The sequence below is a fragment of the Psammomys obesus genome, unplaced genomic scaffold, assembly GCF_907164565.1.
Source record: "Psammomys obesus unplaced genomic scaffold, mPsaObe1.curated_primary_1811, whole genome shotgun sequence".
Classification (NCBI taxonomy): Eukaryota; Metazoa; Chordata; class Mammalia; order Rodentia; family Muridae; genus Psammomys; species Psammomys obesus.
The window spans coordinates 22322091-22343113 of record NW_026596069.1 but is presented as its reverse complement, the minus strand read 5'-3'; the positions used below and the strand labels follow the sequence as shown (position 1 = coordinate 22343113).

Below are 21023 nucleotides of genomic sequence, written 5' to 3'. Positions count from 1 at the left end.
AGAGGGACTGCCTCTGACATAATCTGATTGGCCTGCTCTTTGATCACTTCCCCCTGAGGGGGGAGCAGCCTTACCAGGCCACGGGAGAGGACAATGCATCCACTTTTGATGAGAACTGATAGACTAAGATCAGAAAGGAGAGGAGAACCTCCCCTATCAGTGGACTTGGGGAGTGGCATGCATGCAGAAAGGGGAGGGAGGGTGGGATCGGGAGGGGAGGAGGGAGGGGCTTATGGGGGGATACAAAATGAATAAAGTGTAATTAATAAAAAAATTTAAAAAAAAAAAGCAAGTATCTGGGAAGACAGCCCAGAACACCTAACTAGCATGTATGACCCTGATTCAGTTCCCAACTCACACGCACACACAGACACACATACTGGATACTGTGTCAAGAACCAGGAGGCAAAAACAGTCACCACCCCCTCAGAGGCAATGAACTTAATCATCTGAAAGAAGGAAGGCTGAACACAAGTCCTGGAGGAGACATCTAACACAGAGACAGTATACAAAAGCCCTGGGCAGTCTCTTGCTTTTCTCTTGTCTACTTGCTTGTCTATTTGTTTTAAGGCAGAGCATTCCTATGTATCCCAGCAGGCCTGGAATTCCTGATCCTGCCTTTGCTTCCTCACAGACAGGAATACAGGCAAACACCACCGTACATGATCTTGTCCGTTGAGAGCAAATAGGCAAGGGTAGTGAAGGGAACGGTAACCAGGGTAGAGCGTTTGAGTCACTCCCCAGGAAACCTGTCACTAGCGAAAGGTAAAGACTCTGGAATGAGGGCTAGAGAGATGGTTCAGAGGTTAAGAGCACTGGCTGTTCTTCCAAAAGTCCTGAGTTCAATTCCCAGTAACCACATGGTGGCTCACAACCACCTATAATGAAAGCTGGTGCCCTCCTCTGGAGTGCAGGAACACATACAGGCAGAATACTATATAAATAATAAATTAATCTTAAAAAAAATAATAATAATCCAGAATGGATAACAGGCAGCAAGAAGGTGATTCAGGTGTGCATCAAGAGTTGCCATGTTCAACCAGCCTTCCCACAGGCCTCCTTCTGGAGAGGCACCTGGGCACCCTGAACTCCCACACATGGGTGAAGAAGTAGAGCTAAGTTACACAAATGGCGGGCTGTGGGAGAAGCTCTGCAACACTGCTAAAAAGCCCTGAATGAGGGAGATCTCTGACTGCATGTTTGGGGAGTGGCCAGGAGGCAGCTTTTATCTGCAGCAGCTATAGCATGACACACACAGCCATGCCTCTGGAGCACCTAGCAGTACAGAGTTGTAAGGCCCGCTCTTCTCCAGCACTCCCCCAAGTGGCTGAGGCACTCCAAGAGACTGAGCCACAGCCTGTCCATCCCTGACACCTCTGCCCTTCCACAGCAGAGATCCCACAGCACAGACTTGCTTCATCCCGGCTTGCTTCCCAGAGAACAGATGCATGCACCCGTCTCTGTTACCAATTGGTGAAACAACAATCAGCTTTGCATGGTGTGTGATACACCTTAGGTACAAGGAGATCATTACACAAACTTCAGATCCCACTTCACTCTGTTAGGATACACAACTCCTGAGGGGCAGGATGCGGAAAGCATTTATTTTAAATTTATGTTCAAGTCCACAAAAACTGAAGACCAAATATTTACCATACTTACTATGGCACTTTTTAAAGCAATTTACAAAAGGCATGACAATTCTAGAATAATAAATTCTCTGAAAAACAAAGAAAGGAACAGATGTCAAAAGAACTCTTAAAAATATTGTCATGTTGATTTCCAGTATGGAACACTAGGTGTCGCTAACATACCAAGAAAAGCCAACCGTGCACTCCCGTTAAATTTAGAGAGATGACTTTGTCAGTATTTTTCAGAGTACCAGGATTTAAGCAATTTTTTCTAAATTTCAACTCAATATTCTATTTAAAAATCACTTAATATCATGTTTATGAGATATTTAAAATTATATTCATGATAGAAGATAATTTGTAGTTTTGTAAACACAATTAGAAATTAAACTTTTTGTCTAATCTAATTATACTTAATTATTACATATATGAGCTTAATATTTGTATGTGATACAACCATTTACTTTAGCTAAATGTTACATGAACATAGTTGGATTTTCAGATTACAGCCCAATTTAGTGTGATCACATATTCAGAGTTCAGAAAAATAGTAGAAATGCCTAAATACGTAAACAGCCGAGCACAGACACTGAACTGAGTGGATCTAAGTGGTCAGGGACGGGCAGTGAGATCCATGCTGCGCTCATGCTGGATGAAATGCAATGTGCTAATTCCCTGGGAGCAACACTGACAGAGCCTCATGGAAGAGTAAACTACACACAGCAGCAACCCCCACACAAGCTGTAAGACCAGTGGACATTCTGAACTGTGTCTGAGGAATGTCAGGAACTTAGGGAGACTCGCTTCAGAAACAGGTAGGAATGGATCAAGTGGGGAGACATGGGAACAGAATGTTGACTTTCATAGAAACAGGTGACAGTTTGAGTCATGAAGGGAAATCTTAAGAAGTATTTACACCTATGGCTCAGCAAGGGTCACACTGTGTGTGTTGTTCAGTCTTAAAAAGGGGAGTCGTAAAAGTGATTAATTAATTAGGTAATTAAAAACTACAAAAAGGGAGGGAGAGGCATTTGTTTCAGCTTTAGTTAAGGTTTCACACCTGGTTCACAAGTGTCAACTTATGATCCAACAGGCAAGAAGGGATTAATTCAAAACGTCCCAGAACATGCAGGTGGGGTCCTGGTGATTGACAGGAAACATCACTGGAAGGATGGAAACTGTGGAGCAATGTGACACGTACTCTTTGAGGATGAAAGCCCACGACCAGTTATATGACAACAGGAAACACAGCCTATGTTACGACTTACTCACCAGGTCACTTCTTTTATAGCAGAAAATATTCATCAACATTTGAAATGAGGGGACTGCTGTCTGCTAGGGCATTACAAGCCCAAACAATGATTACCCTGAAAAGAGGGCCACAAAGCTGGACACAACCACCTACATAAGCCTGCGCGTGGTACTGGTGTCCAAGAGAAGTGGACACTGGGCAAGAGGTGCTAGGTCACTGTGTCAGGGGGCCCCAGATGCCACCGGCCTTCTAGCTGAGGCAGCGCCCCAGCCCCGACTGTGCCAAGGAGGCCTGTCCAGAGCACAGCGGCCCGTGACACCCGGTAGCTTTGCTGCTATACTCAACTGACTTGATTTGGGAACAAAAGGCAAAAACCCACAGCAAACAGAACCCTAAGTAAAAACTGCAACATCAGTAGGAAAGAAACCCACAGAAGTTGGCAGCATGAAGATGCTTTTCCTGATAGAGTATGAGCTTTCTATTATTGCTTTACTAACACAAGCCTGGGGTTTTACAACCCTGCAAATTAATCCTACAGTTGCACTCTTTATTAATTCTGAAATGCAGCTCACTGGTGAATCAAAGAAGTGAAGGATCAGAGCTTCCAGAAGCTCGCTGAGGGAATTTGTTACCCTGCTGTTCTGGCTTCTCAACAACATTCCTTGGTTCATGGCTGCTTCCTACACTTTCCAAGCCAGAAGCATAGCTTCTAACTGGACAGATTTCTCTCTCATTCAACTCCTCTTCTGCCTCCCTCTCACACTTTTAAGGACTCCTGGGATTGCATAGCTGTCTTTCAGTCTGCTGAATGGCAATCTCAGTCCCATCCGTAATTGAAATATATTCATGGATAGCAAAGATTAATGTACAGAGTTCTTTGAAGCTTACCACACAAGCATTGGGCAGCTTGCCCTAACAGAGAGATCCTAGAAATAAATGAACAGGAGAGTAGGTTATCTTCCCCCACAGTTCCAGGTACTGGCCAACACCACTCAGGTGCAGGAGAAATAAGAGTGGGCCTGTCAGAACAAAGAAAAGTGAGAGAAGCCTGAACTCTGAAAGCTCATAGGCAAAGCAGAAGCCCCATGAGAAGGAGTACGTGAGACCACTGCTACCTAGACCCTAGCTGTCCGCTGAGTTACGCACATGCAGGGGTTCCAGGAAAACACTCTGAAATAGTACAGGTGCTAGGGAAATGACTCAGCAAGTAAAAGCATTTGCTGTGCAAGCACGAGGACCTTGTGCAAAGCCCCATACAAAGTTAGGATCATTGCATCCACATCTGTAAGCCCAGCACCGTGAGGACGGAGACAAGAGGCATGCTGGGATTGCTGGCTGCCAGGGTACCTCTGGGGGTGTGAGAGACCAGATCTCAAAGGAGCTAGGTACTGAATGGTAGAACAGCACACAGGAGGTCTCCTCTGGCCTTGTGCCCTATACAGCTGTGCACACACTTACACACATGTGGTGCTAGAGCACACTGCAGTACAGATGAACCACAGCACTATGGTGTAAGAGTGTCTCCATTTATAAGAAATCTCTGGGAATGGCAACTATCTAGAGCGGAGAAAAAAACAAATGGCAACCTGGGGCTCGAGGCAGGCACAGAGAATGAATGTGCGGAGGAGCTAGGAAACTTAGCAGAGGGATAGAAATGTTCCAAACCCAGGTTGTGGAGATGGCTACACAACTGTGTAATTGCACCATAAATCACTGCAATGCATACTTCCCCAAGGTGAGCAGAGACAGTGTCAGTTACGCGTTGCTTTTGGGAGGGAGGGCGCACAGGCTGGGAGGCTGAGCATGTCCAATCTGGAGCAGCAGAGGCCCGCGTGCCCTTCCGAGCAGAGGGCTGCTGTCCACACTTTCCTGTGGCTTCCCAGGGCCTGAGCAGGTGGAAGGACTGAACAGACAGCAGTGACTGCTCTTGCAACGGTCTCACTTGCAAATGAGAAAAATGGAACGTTTTTCACCTTTCGTCCTGTGAAGGCAGCTCGATGCAGTGGCGTGTCCCCCATGTCATTTAACACGTTCACTTTTGCACCAGCCTGGTAAACATGAAAACTTTAAATAGTGCCCGCACATTAGTAAATACACACACACAAAAACCCAAAGAATTCCTAAGTGCTTTAAAATTAAAATAACTCAACATTGTTTGATGCCACTAAAGTAAACTTGATTCACAGCTGAAGCAAAGAGGTCTCCTTAAGCCTGTGCAGCTCCTTCCCACTCTAGCAGTGGGACCTAGCACTCTAGCAGAAGACCTGACCCTGGACCTCCAAGTATCTCTTCTATCATCAATATTTAACTGTTTGTATTAAAGAGCATGTCACAGCTTAAATACACAAATTAAGTACACTGTAATCTAATTTCAAAAATATCCCTATGTGAAAAATTATCAGGAGAGACATGTGAGGTCTCAGTTCTCATTAAATCTTCTCTGAGATTCTGATGTTAGTTTTCTTAATTATTTAGTATGTGCTTTGCTTCTTTTCCATAAATATCATGCTTGAAAAACTGAAAATTTTATTAATATCCCTACTTTGTCATTTTAAATAGCTAATACTGTAACACTAAAACCTTAAAGTTGTAATTATAACTCTTTATACTAGCCTTATTCATGTATTCAGTAAAGAAAAACAAAGGATGTGCTGCTGCTTTAGTAAACTATTGTGGCTCAGCGCTTTCTCAAGACTTTCATCATATGATTCCCACAGTATTATAGTCATTAAAAAAGCTATAAATAGACCTTCAACAGATCCTGGACCACTTGTTTATGTCCAAAATAGCATGCCAGATGAAGAGGTGTCCAGCCCAAATTAGACTTACTTCTCCCTAAAAATGGGGGGAAAAGGTATCTGTAGTTATTATTTAGGTAATTTTCAATAACTGGACTTCTTTCTAACAAGGTATCTTGGCCTACAGCTCTCATACTGCTGATGAGAGACAAGATATATTACAACAGGAATCGCAAAAGTGCAGTGGGTTGCTCTCACAGGACTAGATGGTGAGCACACGTTGACTCTCTGTGTCTCTCAGAAAGAGTGGCCACGTGAGGTCATATTCCAGCAGCCTGATCTCCACAAGCTTGCAGGCTCTGAGAGCTTGGTCTGTACCCATCTTGCCACCATCAGTTCTCTCGGCATAACACTTCATAATGAGCGACTCTTTAAAACCTTGCAGCACCTGGGAGGACGGGCTGGGGAGCCCAGCAGAGTGGCACCCGCTGGAGGATCCCAGCAGCAGCTGCCACACTGCTCATTTAGACAGTGACTTACAAGGGCACCTTTGACGTTAGATACAATCTCAGTTAATGAGAAGATTGGGTTACCAGAGTACTGCAGAGTACAGCTAGAAAACCAAAACCAACATTAAAAGCAGTGCAATACGAGCTCCAAGCAGCAATGCTGAGAAGAGTTTTTATCACAAGTGGCAGAAATGAAAGCTGTATAATTCAATTAAGCAAAAGAGATAAAGGCCAGTCTAATGGTCTTAAAACTGAGATGACTCCAAAAGCTTACTAGAATTCTAAAGCAGGCTGCAGAAATGACAGCCCTGTCACATCCCCGAAGCCCAACAGCTAGGGGATCCACGAGCGCTCAGGAGCCACAGCCACCATGCACCATGCTCCTGGATTTCTAGCTCTGAGCCCACACAATCTTCATCTACAGCTCCAGAGTCTCCTTGTGATTCCCCTATCCTACCTTTGTGGGACACAGCTGCCCAAGGGCCTGTGCCTGTCACCATTTACCACCTGCTGCATCTGTTTCTTCCCCCAAGGACCCTGTGGAACTCCTCCAATGGTGTCTTTTGCCTTCTCTTCTTCAGGAAAACCTAGCTTTCCCAGAATGACCCTGCCTTCCTCAGATGGGGGTGCCTCATTCAGAAACATCCAGTACCTCACCAAGGAGAAACCATGTGTTGAGCCATTGCATCAGAATTTTGCTACTGGCCCTGGTCAAGAAATTTTCCACTCATATCACAAGCCCTTTTTTGAGCTACAACTCCTGCAAATGCTTTCCCGGCTGCTGCCTGCCAAACCTCCCAGAGAATCAGAATGGTGTCAGCACAGTTGTTCTTTAGAGTACGCTCCACCACCACCCTAAAGAACACTCTGGCAATTCAAGTTCCCTAGTCTCTGTTTCTCACTTCACATCACTTAGGTTTTATGTCCTTTCTTGTCTGTGTTCACGTATGTGTGTCCATCTGTGTGTGCGTGTGTGTATGTGTGTCAGTGGCACACTTGTAGAAAACAGAGGACAGCCTGAGGAGTCAGCTCTCTTCTCTCATTCCATCACATTGGTTCCAGGTACCATCTGTCTGTCAGGCTTGGCAGCAAGTAACCTTACCCCTTAAGTAATCCCGGCAGCCACTCCCCTCCCCTCTTTTCTGAAACTAGACCTCATAAATCCCAGCCTCATCGGTGACCTTTAACTTCTGATCCTCCTGATTCCATCTCCCACATGCTGAGATTACAGGTGTGCCCCAGCATGCTCTGTTCATGTTTGTCTGAGGACAGAACCTAGGGTGTTCGCATGCTATACAAGCATTCTACCAAGGGAGTGACACCGGCAGCCGCTCCTCTCGTTTCCTGTGTATTGCATTTCTGCTCAATGTCAGGTAGCCGCTGTCAGAGCCAACTCCTGGTGCCACTAGCATCCTAGGTAGCCACTCCACAAACTCAAATTCCCAGCTGGTTCATGCAGGTCAGCCCCTCAACTCTCTCATGTCAATAGTTCCCATCGCCCCTCCACCAACTCTGGCATGTACACTGAGCCCTAATGTCATTGTCACTATTATATGTCACAGTTGCCTAGAAAATCTCCCAAAGCCTGGTGAGTGCACTCTCTCAGTTTTTCCATAACTACAGTCAGGTTACAGTCAATGGTGAAGAAAAATACAGGCACCCTGAGGAGCTGTGGCACCACAAAGTTAAGTCCCCACTTTCGCTTGGTACCCTTCTTATAATGCCTGGCTATGGGGCCTTTCCTTCCCCCTCCCCAACCAAGCGTCTACTGACACCTCTTACCTACCACCTGCTAGTGGTGAAATCACCTGTCAGCATCACAGCACAACCAGAAGCTTTCACAGCACTCCTTGACCTTCCCAGCAGCCTTAACCACTCCACCCCTGCAGGGTAAAGCCTAGTCACTTTCTTAGATCACAGCCCTTCCCACTTCTCAGATATTCTCCTCTCCTCCTCACTGTCTCCCCCTTCCATTTCTCACAGGAAGGAACAAGGAGCCTCTCCCATCAATCTGAGCAGCCAAAACCAACCAACACTCCTGACACTGACCACACACCCTCCTCCTCACTCTTCACGTGTCCTTGCCATCATTCCAACCCACCACCTACTCACCTGCTACAGCCTAAGCCTATCTCCTACCCTGACATAAAACACTGTCCTCAAATGTCATCAAAAATGCTGCTACTAAATCCAGGGGGATGGTTCAATTGCCAGTCCTGCATTCTGCAACATCTTCAGTGTTAGTCTTAGCTTTCAACTTGACTCAGTCTGGAATCAACTAACAGCAAGCCACTGGGCTCGCTAGTAAAAGCCTTTCTTCATCAGGTTACCTGGAGTGGGAAGACTCACCATAAATGTGGGAGGCACCTTCCAGATAAAAGGTGGAAGAGACTAAACTTTTTGCTTTTTGCCTGCTAGCCTTCATTCCTGCTGGCAAATTCATCTACCCTATTGCTGCACCCCTTCACTGAGATCAGAACCCAGCTTCTTCCAGTTTCCAACGTGTACTGAAGACCAGCAGCAGTCCAGGATTCCTCCAAGCCTTCAGCACCAAATTGGTGCTGTTGAGACATTCAACCTCCTGGACTGAGCAGCCACCAAGCCTGTCCCGAGTGAGACAGCCATTGTGAACCTGCCAACTGCATCATGGGAGCTGACCTAGACCTCCTGTTACTATGCAATATAACCCTTTGAAGCTTTGTTTTTCTGTCTAGTATCTCCTTATCATCTGGCCCTTTTCCACTGTTTTGTTTCCATGCCTTTGACTTCAAAATTCCCATTTCCACTTCCTGCTCTACCTCCCATATGGGTCACTCATACTTCCTAGAACAGCAGAAGTGTAGAAATGGATGAATGATAGGTGGATAATAAATAGGAAGTGAGATTAAATTCAGAGGTCACTAAACACAGGCAAGCTATATCACAAACAATGGACAACCATCCAATAAGCCATGTATCTTACCATCTACCACATCAAAGCGACCTCAGCAAAGCCCAGGGCTGTGATTCAGCAGGAGAAAGCTAACCTAGGCTTAATCCCCAGACAGACAGGCAAGCAGGCAGACAGACAGACAGACAGACCCCCCCCACACACACATAGACAAAGAAAGAACAAGAGAGAGAGAGAGAGAGAGAGCGCGCCAGGGAATGGCTAAATCCAGAGGTCCAGCTGCTCTGGACCATGTAGCTAGGACTTCCCTGGCTCCCCAGCCTCCAGCCACCACAGAACTATCCAGCCTCTGACCACATAAGGGACCTAATTCATCCCCTCTCATAACTATGCCCCCTCTCATAACTATGTTTCATATTAGTTGTTTATCCTCTTCTTCTCTATCTTCACTGGGTTAAGTCCACACAGTCTCACTTATCACCCTAAATCCATGCCTAAGAAGCTACTCCTTCAAACTACTTACAACTCTCCTCTAAGAACCCACAGTGCTTCCACACCCTGGCACCCATTCTGTAGTAGACACTAGCCTGGTCTGTTAATCTAGAAGACCAATCTCAGTGAGGGCAGGAGCTTGTCTGTCTCTCTCAACACGATCACAGCACTTCACATGCTGGCAAACAGTAATCGCTCAAACCTGTTTAAGAGGCATAAAATTTCTAAGGATGGATTTCAACTCTCTACCGTAGAGGGTATAAGTGAAGACATTTCACACTGTGCAGAGTTCTTCCCAGGAACAAGGAGTGAGAGTTATCAAAGTCAGGACGAAGCAGTGCAGACCCGTAGGAGAGCTACAAGCCAGCATCGGGAGCTCACCTTTGCAGTCAAGGTCAGCAACCACTTGGGCCTGCTCCACAGCCTCCAGCAGCTTTCTCACTTCTTCAGCATTGCCATTTCTGGCATGATGGAGAAGCTGCTGCTCTGCTTCTGTGTTCATTTCTAGATTGAAAAAACAGTACAGTTATCATCTCAACACACAATGAGCTGGTAGTTCTCACCTGTTAATGCAGAAAGGGAGGCAAGTCATTCCGCTTACAGTTCAGGGGAGACACGAGAAATAGTTGTTCAGAGCCAGAAAAAAGTGGACACTAGGACATAAGGATCCTGGATGGCAATACTTCATTCTTTTTCCTCTCATACCTCCTAACCTATGCCCAAACTAAATATATATATATATACATACATATATATATATATACATACATATATATAAATCATAACCAAATTTAAAATATTTATGTCAAAACAAGCAAATTTAGCAATTCTTAAAAGAGATATATATTTAAGTGTTAACAGTAAATAAACAACTAAAACAAAAATTTTCCTACTAGGCAAAAACAACAAAAGAAAAAGCTGAGCATGCCAAGTGCTGGTGGCACAAGCAGAAATATGTACTCATAACCTACAACCACACGACTTTTCACATGCTGCCCAGGAAGAGGAAGCTATTTTGCAGTATCAAAGTGACTCCAATTGTCCTACAGAAGCACAAAAACTGTTTTATAAGCACCTTTACAATGGCAGCACTTGCAATGCTGGGAGAGTTAGAGATGGACATGGCAACAAGGGACACCAAAAGGGAGCTGCTCAAATAAATCCTCCAGAGAGGCTAAGAAATGGTCTCTGGACTAGAAGGCAGAGATGAGAGAGGAAAGCATGGTCTCAAATTTAGTAGTCTATGCAGAGAAAACCAGACCCCCAGCCTGCTGGCCTTCATTGCCATTCCTGACAGTGGCAAGCCAGCACTCCCTTCAGAAGACACAGCTCCTCAGCTCTGCTGAAGGCTCTCAGCAAATGACCACGTCAGATGAGCCTTACACAACTGGTAATGCTGGTGCCCCACCTTTTCCAATTTCCAGTCACCTTTCAATTTCCCTGCTCTTACACAAGAGCCTTCTACCAAAGAGGAGACATCTGAACAAAGCTTCTGAAGTATGAAAGAGGACAAAACCAAATACCAAAGAAAAGCAACCAGGGAAGACAAATTATTCAGATAAAAAAAGTTTTAAAATTAAGACTAGGGGTTGGGGATTTAACTCAGTGGTAGAGGGCTTACCTAGCAAGCGCAAGGCCCTGGGTTCGGTCCTCAGATCTTGAAAAAAAAAAAAAAAACAAAAAAACAAAAAGACCAAAAAAAAAAAAAAAAAAAACCCAACCAAACAAACAAACAAAAAAACCAAGGTAACTAAAATTAAACTAATATATATATTTAAATTTTGATTCTTAAAATATATAGCTCAGTAAGAGTTAGATAATAAAGGTATATCCTAGAAAATAGCAGTTAGAAAAACAGTAAAGTATTCCCAGCACACAGAAAGCTGAGGCAGGAGGATCGCTTTAAGTTTCAAGACCAGACTCATCATCACAGAGAGTTAAAGGCCAGCATGGGATACACAGATCTAATTTAAGTCTCTGGTCTGTGGACAAGAGTGATCCCCGTGGCGGTTTGAATGAGGAGGGTCCCATAGGCTCACGTTTGAATGTTTGGCCCCCAGAGAGTGGAACTGTTTGGGAGAAGTTAGGAGGCGTGGCTGTTGGAGGAGACTGTGTCATGGGGCGGGGGGGAGGGGTGGGGGTGAGTGTTGAGGTTTCAACACTGGACGAGCGTCATTCCCTCCACCTGCAGCGTGCGGGTCAGACGTGAGCTCTGAGCTACTTCTCCAGCACGGTCCCTGCCTGCCAGCACACTCCTCACCGTGAGGAACATGGGCTAACCCTCTGAAACTCTAGGCCTCCTTTCTTGGTCATGGTGCTTCCTCACAGCAATAAAACACTGACTAGGATGTTCTATCAACGTACACTGCCATGACATGTTACAACTAGGAGGAAAGGAAAATTCTTTTGAGCTCCTGGGGAAAAAAGAAAGACTCCAATGATAAAGGAGCAGGAATCAGAATTACTGACTTTTCAAGTATAAATGAGCAGCTAAGAAATAATGAATACCCCGAAGTTCTGGAGGAAAATCATTTACAATTCCAAATTCTACAATTAGCTAGTCGAAAGCACAAGTCAAATTAAGACAAGCAGAGAGGAGTGTGCATGTTTGGGCTTCAGGGCCTGTCACCTGCTAACTCTACCAGAGTTATGCTACCAGCCCAGCTGTGCTTCCAGATGTGCATGACTAGAAGACCAATGAGGACAGGTGAGGCAGTTGGCAAGGAGTTAACCCCTTGTGGTAGGAATTATGTGAACTGAGGCTGCAGGCCCAGCCTATATCTTATCTAGACTGAGTCTGTCTAGAACAAAGGTTCTCAACCCTCCTAATGCCGAGACACTTTAATACAAACACTTCCTCATGTTGTGGGGACCCCCAACTACAAAGGTATTTCATTGCTACTTTATAACTCGAATTTTGCTACTGCTGTGAATCATAGCTGATAAGTAGGGTATCCGGCATGTAACTCCTGTGAAAGGGTCCTTCAACACCCATAAGTTGTCATGAACTGCTGGCCTAAACAATACACTCACATCCCTGCTTCTACAGTCCACTGCCAGGAGAACCATTTCACCTCCCAAGAACCACCTAAACCTGTCTCACCTACACCCAAGGACTAGACTCGCCTCACAGGTCAGAAGGAAATGCCTTCTACCTCAAATTCCCAGTGGTCAAGCCCCAGCCATGCTGCCTAATGTTACAGTGTTCCTTGTAGCATTACATGTAAAGCTAAATAAATAAATAAATAAATAAATAAATAAATAAATAGATAGATAGATAGATAGATAGATAAATAGATAAATAGATAAATAAATAAATTATACACCTAAAAGATCATGAAACCTTTAAAAATGCCCTAGAGGCCAGCCATGGTGACTCCTGTCTATAGTCCCAGAATTGAAGGGCTGGCACAGGAGGACTGGACCTACAGCAACAAAGCAAGACCCTGTCACAAAAGGAGAAAAAGAAGAAGAAGCAGAAGCAGAAGCAGAAGCAGAAGAAGAAGAAGAAGAAGAAGAAGAAGAAGAAGAAGAAGAAGAAGACGATGACACAAAAACAAAAACAAAACTGCAGATTTTCTCATTGACTTGAAATTTCAAACAAACATTTAATAGTTTGGGGCCAAGGAGATAATGACTAAGTGGGTAAAATCGCTTGCCATACAAGCCTAAGGGCTGGGCTCAGATTCCAGAACTTACACAAAAGGCCAGGTGAGGTGGTGAACATCTGTGATGCCAGCACTACTATGGAAAGATGAGAGCTGAAGGAAAAAGAAGTTCTTAGAAGCCTGCAGGCCGGCTAACCTGGCTTAGGCGTCCAGTGTTAAAAAATGAGAGAGCACACTCAGCTAGCACACACGTGCCCACACTCACTCGCACATGCACAAATGCCTCAGATGGCTAACATGTTCGCTCGATCCATAAAGTACTGGGTTAGGTGCACACACATACTGAGTCTGATCCCGAAACCAGAATGAAAAGGCAGATGTAGAGGTGCACATTCGATCCAGTGCTGGGGAGGCAGTGATGTCCTTGAAGCTCACCAACCAGGCAGCCAGCCTGGTGAGTCAAACTGGTGAGCTCTGGGTACAGTGAGAGACTGTTTCAAACAAATGAACAAATAAATAAACAGGCAAGCAAGCAACTAAGGAAGACCCCCAATGTTGACCTCAGGCCTCCACAGATATGCGTACACACACACACACACACACACACACACACACACACACACACACACAAACACACACACATACATGTACATTCAAAATGCCCTAAAATTGATAAAACTGTATTACAATATAAAGTCAAATGGTGTCTTAGTTAGGGTTACTATTGAGTCCATCCTGTATGTAAAACCAGCCAGCACAATTGACTATGAGCTCTAGGTTCTGTGACAGACACTATCTGAAAAAATACACAAACATAATAAAAATTAGTAGTGCTTAATTTCTGTAAGTAAAAGTTAACCTTTAGAAAAAACTCGTTTTTGTCTGAAAAAAAAAATCCAAATTTATATTGTGACCAGATTTTTTGAAATAATAATCCTTGGAAGGCATGAATGCTTAATACAGGAGAGTGTTTTGTCTCTGGTGTTTGAGCCAAGGGAAGAAAGGCAAGCCATCCCTGAATGCCATTGGTCAGAATGAACTGAGCCATATTCTATCCTCAAATGTCATACTTTGCATGAGCCCATTTTGTGGACAGCTTTCTGCTACTCCTTCCGGAGTCTGCTCTTTTCACTTTCTTTTCTGCCACTGCTGTGTCCATGGGACTGATGTGATGGTGGTGGTGACTCCCGTGGAGGTCAGAGGCACCCGTATGGAACTGGTTCTGGCCTTGCTCCTGTAAGTGGATCTGGGGCTTGAGTTCAGGTTACCAGGCTTGCGGAAAAGCACTGTCCCCCACTGACCCATCACACCAGCCTAAGTTTTAGATTTATTAATGAGATTCTGGACAGCCATAAAAATGCCATCAACTAGATAAAACCGGGAGACTGCAGTATTTCCACCTCACATTGTCTTGCTGCAAGCCCACTGTAGGGGCCTTCTGATCTTAATTTCTTTCTGTAGAAAACCTATATATAGTTTGACTTTTAGCTATTGTAATTAAAAGTGACTATATAGAGACTAGGCCACTAAATCTTCACATAATTCTGGGCCCCAACAATTCTGAACTCTCGACAGAGATCCTCCAATGTGTAGTTAAAAGGACAATCATGGCTTGTAAAATTTGATCAAGAATCTACCTTATCGTCTTTAAGAAAAGACCTTACTGTGTAGTCCTGGCTGTCTTCGAACTTGTTCTGTGACCCGAGCTGGCCTCAAACTCACAGAGAGCCACATCGCTCTGCCTCCATAGCGCTGGGACTACAGGTATGTGCCACCATGCCAGGCCAAGGTCTATTCTTTTATAATTTAAATACAACTTTTTTTAAATTCCAGAGATTAAGAATTTTACATACTGTAAATATAAAACTCCTAGAAATATCAAGATAATTAAGTTAAACAATTAGAGCTAACTCTTCAGAACACAACAAATGTATTTGAAAATACACCTTCTTGAAGAAATACACTTTTCGTTGGTGTCTGTTGTTAGAAAGGTCTCACAGTGCGGGCAGAGTCTAACTGGTGTCGAATGTGTGGTCCTCCTACCTCACACTGCAGTTCTGCCATGCCCATCTAGGAATAAGGGTCTCAAAAGCTAATTCAGAAGTGAAAAGTTAGCGGGTTGGAGAGATGGTTCAGTGGTTAAAAGCCCTTGCTGTTCTTACAGAAGGCCCAGGTTTGGTTCCCAGTACCCACAAGGTATTTCAAAACTGCCTGTAACTCCAGTTTTGGGAATCCAACCCCGTTTGACCTCTAAGATCATCTCCATATATGTGGTACATATAAACTTAGGAATACACACTGATGTAACTAAAAACAAAAATGTTCAAAAGCATTAAATCAAATCCAAGCTTGCTGACATTAACTTAGTTATACATACAACATTTAGCTATACATCATAAAACCTACATGTGGTGCCCCTCAAAACCTAAGCCTATTATTACCACAGGCTCCAGGTCTTTGAATGAAGGCTACCAAACAGGTACTGTATACTCATGGATACAGCAGGATCACTCAGAATAGCCAAGAGACAATAAGAGAATATGATAAACATGCAATAAGATAGAATTCAGCCTTTAAAAAGATTCTCTGATGCCAGGCATGGTGGGAGCACATCTGTAATCCTGGCACTCACGGATGCAGAGGCAGGCGGACCTCTGTGAGTTCAAGGCCAGCCTGGTCTACAAAGTGAGTCCAGGAGAGCCAAGGCTACACAGGGAAACCTGGTCTCAAAAAAAAAAAAAATCTCTGGTGGCTGGAGAGATGGCTCCATAGTTAAGATATCTACTAGCCTTCCTGAGGACCCAAGTTTGGTTTCCAGCATCCATTTGGCAGCTTTCAACTATCCACATCTTCTATTTCATGGGATCTGAAACTCTCTTTTGGCCTCTGAGGGCACCAGTCACATGGTATATATAGGTAGGCCAAACATTTATACACAAAAAAATAAGTCTTTAAAAAAAATTTTTTTTCTGGCATGTGCTAGAACCCAGATAAACTTTGAACTCATCTTGCTAAATGGCATCAGCCAGGACAAACAAGTATGGCACACGAGGCAGCCAACACAGTACAACTCAGGGGCAGGAAGCCAGTGGTGCATGCCTGCAAACCCAACACTCAGGAAGCCGAGGCGGGAAAATCACAACCCAGTCTCCAAAAGGATTTTTTTTCAAAGCAAAAAAAAGAATTTTTTTAAAGTTGTAGTTGCCAGTAGGTAAGAGGAAGAAACAAATCCAAGAAATTGCTAAGTGGACCCAAAGTTTCAGTTCAAAGAGCCAAAGAGTTCTACAGGCAGATGAAGAAGCCCAGTTGTCCACAGCATCATTAAACCTGTAAGACGTGACAACATGCTGAGCATCTGCCTAACACATCCATGACTCTAGATCTGATTCCACAACCTCAAAGGAAAAAAAAAAATCACAGGAAAATAATTATGTCACGGTTGAATATCAAACATGTTAATATACAGTTTAAGTACATCATATACTAAGAATTTCAACAGTGAGAAAAATCGAATGTGTTATAAACAAATATACACTCTACATTCCAAAGTGCTCAGCTGCTTGATGGGCCTTTGTCCCCATGTTATGTTCCTTTAGTACAAGGAAAGTATTAAAAGTTACTACATAAAAGTAAATAAAAATAATAAGAACTTTTGCTCTAATTCTTATTTTGCTCCTAAACAATTGATAAACTATCTCTCTCTCTCTCTCTCTCTCACACACACACACACACATTTTTACAAATTATGACATTTGCAATAATCCAAACAACTAGACGAACTTTTGTTTTAGAAACTCAACACTGGTAAAAGATTCCTAGCTAACCTAACACTAATTTTGTGGTTGAAAAAAAAACAGAAACACAAGAAATTACAATTATTTGCCAAGTGGATGACAGCAGAGTCACAACAACTTCCAGTGCAGGGTGAAACAATGCAAGCTAATTCATAAATGTCAAGTCCGTGTCTAAAATCACAAGCCACAGATTCTGGTCATTGCCCCCATGTGGACGATGAAGGCATGTGGATCTTAAGCATTATAAACTGAACATATCTAACACCTGGCAATTTAAGGAGAACAGCAATTTGAGAGAGCTCTTTCAGGAAGCATGCTCTGGTGTTTTGAGCTACAGAGAAAGCTGCTTAACTTTTCACGTAGGAAACCTTCTCCCCTAGATTCCCTGCTAAGCCTGTGTCCTGATAATGAGCATTGTTCTTCTGCAAGAGAAATAACAGGGCTGACCATGCTCAAGTCATAATGACACTTTACAGACCACTGAGAGCATGTCACTCAGGCAAGCTATTATTCTCTTAACACTTAACATTCACATCCCCTTCTGTCTGTGCTAGTCATGACTTACATACTTGAGTGCCACACAGATAATGATGCCTAATCACTGGTTATTTATCATTTTATCTAAATTCAGTTGAAAGGCTTAATGCTTGATATCATGGCTTTCCTTTACTACTTTATATACTTCATTTTGTTTCTGCTTTATATACTTCATTTTATTTCCCATCAAGAAGGAACCTTCCTGCACCCCTGACTTCAACTTCAACTTGAAAGATTCTGAAAATTAATAGCTAGTGTTTCAAAACAATTCTGTCTACAGAAGCTCTGGCAGAGAGGTCTCAAACTAGGCAAATATTTTAATAATAAAAATATGAACAAGGAAGTTGACGGGATTTTATCTTTAATAAATATTTTTGGACCTTAAACAAAATGAATTTAAATTTCTCTCACTTTTATTTCATACTTGAAAATGGAATCAAAATCATGTAATACTGATGTATCATGGTTTATACGTTACAGAAATTTCTCTTTAAAGAGAAGTTTTGAGGGAAAAGGGTTTAGCAGTTGCCCAGGATGGCTTCCAATTCCTGAGTGCAGGGATCCTCCTGCCTCAGCCTCTGGGGTAGTGAGGACTAGAAGCACAGGTCACTTTTAGGGAAAGTGAACACAAAGCACACTGCGGTTTACTTCCAGTGACACCCGATGGGAAATGCACAGTTAAGGACTGCTTTCCCTATAGAGTACCATAACTTCCTACTTGTGGGTTAAGGAATGAGGAAGCTCCAATGGAGTAACCTAATAACCTACTTCTCACACCTGTCCTTCCTACAGAACCTTAATACTGACAGCGCCAGTTCAGTATTGGGCTAAAAAAAAAGTGAGGAAAACCTCACCAAGTTCAGTGATCAAGACCATTTCAGTTAAAACACATGCTGGCCAAAATCATAAATATACTCCGTGTAGAGTGTGTGACATATCTTTTTCTCATCTGTGTAGGATATACTCATGGCATGTTCATGTGTCTAAATGTGTGCACAGCACATGTGTAAGGTCATATGACAACTTCTGGTGTCTCTCCTGGCCTCTGCTTGCTTGGGTTAGGGTCTCCTGTTCACCATCGTCTGTAACAGCCTGGTGGTCACAGAAACTTCCAGGCCTTCTCCTGTCTCTGCCTCTTATGAGGCTGTCACAGCACTGGGATCACAGACTACTGCGTCTGGCTTTACGTGAGTTCTGGGAGCCACCGAACGCAGGTCCTCACAACACCAAGCTTTACCCACTGAGCTGGCCCCCCGGCCCCTTCTGAAGCATTAATGAACTGGTATAGACCAAGAACTATACTGCAAAGCCTGTGCACACTCCCTAGGAACGGCAAGGAACTTACAGCGTCACCAACAAAATTCTGATTGCAAGCAGCCCAGCTGAAGAAAACTGACAAAGGTCTAGCCAAGCCAAATTTGTCACAAGCAGCAGCCAGCTTACTACCTCTCCTCTGTGTGTTTCCAGTCCATTTCTATTTTCTACTGACTTGTTTTCTGGGAACACTTAATGAAGTTAGCATCTTATTAGATCAACATGTAAGAAACTGTCCGCAAGTCCAGAGAAGTACACACTTGTGATCCCAGCCTGGGCTAATGATACCTCACCTTGAAAATCAAACAAAAGTTGCCACGACAGAGCTCCAACTGAAAACAAAAAACAAACAAACAAACAAACAAACAAAAAAACCCTATAATCACACAGCTGTAAGTCAAATCAGCACAAGAAAATCTGTAATTTAACAGACACCACATCATGCAACCCCTCAAAAGAAATTGATGTTCTTTTACATAATTGTTCCTTCTGTAACAGTATCATTTCCCTTTAAAGGAATACAGGAGAAGAGGACTTTTTAGAGAAATCCTGCCTGGCTGTTTGCAGGTATACAACTGCTAGAATAATATCTGCAAAAATGAGCAGCCTCCAGGGGCAGGGATTAGGCAACTGACACATTTCATTGGTGCACAATGAAAACTGTCACAGAACAACTATTTCGGATAAATCTGCTCAATTTCTGGAAGTTAACTCTTATTCTTAGTATCAGCTACTGAACACCGTGAGAGTTACTATCCCGGAGCGAAATGAAAAGGATAAAGTTTAAAAGTGTCACTGACATCTTCCTCTCTATAGGCTGTACATGGGGCTCTCCTAGCAATTTAGAATTAAGAGTATCAAAAGAAAGTGGACTTTGTAGCTATTTCATAACTGCAGATGCTTACAATTTCATCCGAGGCACTTAAAATTTATATTTAAGGTGCAGGCGAGAAAAAATAAAAAAAAAATCTCAGGGTTAGCATGTAAACACTGACGGCCCTTAACGTAGTCGACAATTTCCGAAATCTAAGAGGTGAGGCTTTGCCAAACTGTATCCACCATGTATCCTTTCCGAGACTGAATGAATAGTTCTGGGAAGTCATCACTGAATGCAAAGCTAGTTCAGTTCCATTACCAAGCAGCCTCACACACCAAATAGCTACTGAGCGGCATTCAATCAGCTTTGTCTAACTTACTAGCAGACGCTGAGCAATTCAATTTCACAGTGCCGCCTGCTTTAGAACACCAGACAGCTGAGAACTCCAAGCAGGAAAACCCGGCTCAATGCCTCCTGCGGACCATGAGGGCCAGGGATTAAGCACATCTTCGCTGGTTCGGTGCAGCTGCAGTCATTCGATTGCTAAATCGCCTTTTCCGTCCTTGGGGTTAGTAGAGCCGGTCAGATAGAACGCCGCACAATGGTCTCACGCACGACCCGTGACTTCCATTGTCAATCAATCCTCTGGCTGGAAGGAAACTCCAAGTTAGGACTCGCGCTCCCAAGTCGCTCGCAGTGGCGCAGCATGTGGCGCCCGCAGCCCAGGCTCCACAGCCGAGACCCCGGGGACTCCGGGGCCCGCCGCGCCCCACCCGGAGCACACTGACCTGCGCGGGCGCGGCCCCGCTCCCGAGGAGGCCCACTGCACGCCCGCCGGGTAGCCGTCACCCACGCGGGCCGCTCTCACGAGGATATCCCGAGGGTCCCGAGAGGGAACCGGGCGGAACCCGAGGAACCGCGGTCCGGAGCCAGGGGGGGCCTGGGAACCAGCGCGCCAGAATTGTTGGCGCCGGGCCGGGCACGTGACCTGCTCTCGAGCCACGCCCCTCGAGGCCACGCCTTCCGCAGGCCAGGACTAACTGTCCGCCTCCGCCAGGGGGCGGAGCCTCGCCTCTGCTCCCTCCTTTCTCCTAAGGTCGCTGAGGACCAGACCTGGGGGATGAGGAGGGGTGTAACCATTGACTCCGAGCAAAAGGACAGTGGGTTAATACTGTGAGGGCTCCTTATTAAACAGATGCACTACCCGGAAGTCCAGGCTATTTTTTAAATCTTTATTTTGGTTGATACTAGACTCATGTAAACTTAATTGGCAATGTAAATTAGCCACACCTACCTCATTTGGTCTCATACTCCAGAGCCTGGCCTTCACACACCAAACTGATGTAACCTCTGTAAGCTAGGGATAAGTGAAGAATACGTAGAAATAAAGTTTTACAGATCTCCCTCCACTGCTTCTCCACGAAATAATCTCTGAAGAAGA

At 44.3% G+C, this 21023-nt stretch overlaps 1 protein-coding gene across 3 annotated transcripts in view; it reads right to left on the bottom strand.

The window, feature by feature from the left end:
- Positions 1-20556, bottom strand: part of Osbpl1a (oxysterol binding protein like 1A) — a 165303-nt gene extending 144747 nt beyond the window's left edge. For 2 of the 3 annotated variants that reach the window (XM_055625377.1, XM_055625379.1), the window contains exons 1-5: positions 20371-20556; positions 19962-20231; positions 9894-10016; positions 5633-5718; positions 4857-4931 (exon numbers count right to left, since the gene is read on the bottom strand). In XM_055625377.1, coding sequence (XP_055481352.1) covers positions 4857-4931; positions 5633-5718; positions 9894-10014 — 282 coding nt within the window. In that variant the 5' untranslated portion in view covers positions 10015-10016; positions 19962-20231; positions 20371-20556. The remainder of the gene's footprint in view (positions 1-4856; positions 4932-5632; positions 5719-9893; positions 10017-19961; positions 20232-20370) is intronic. The other variant, XM_055625378.1, reaches the window with a different exon arrangement.
- Positions 20557-21023: the final 467 nt, after the last annotated feature.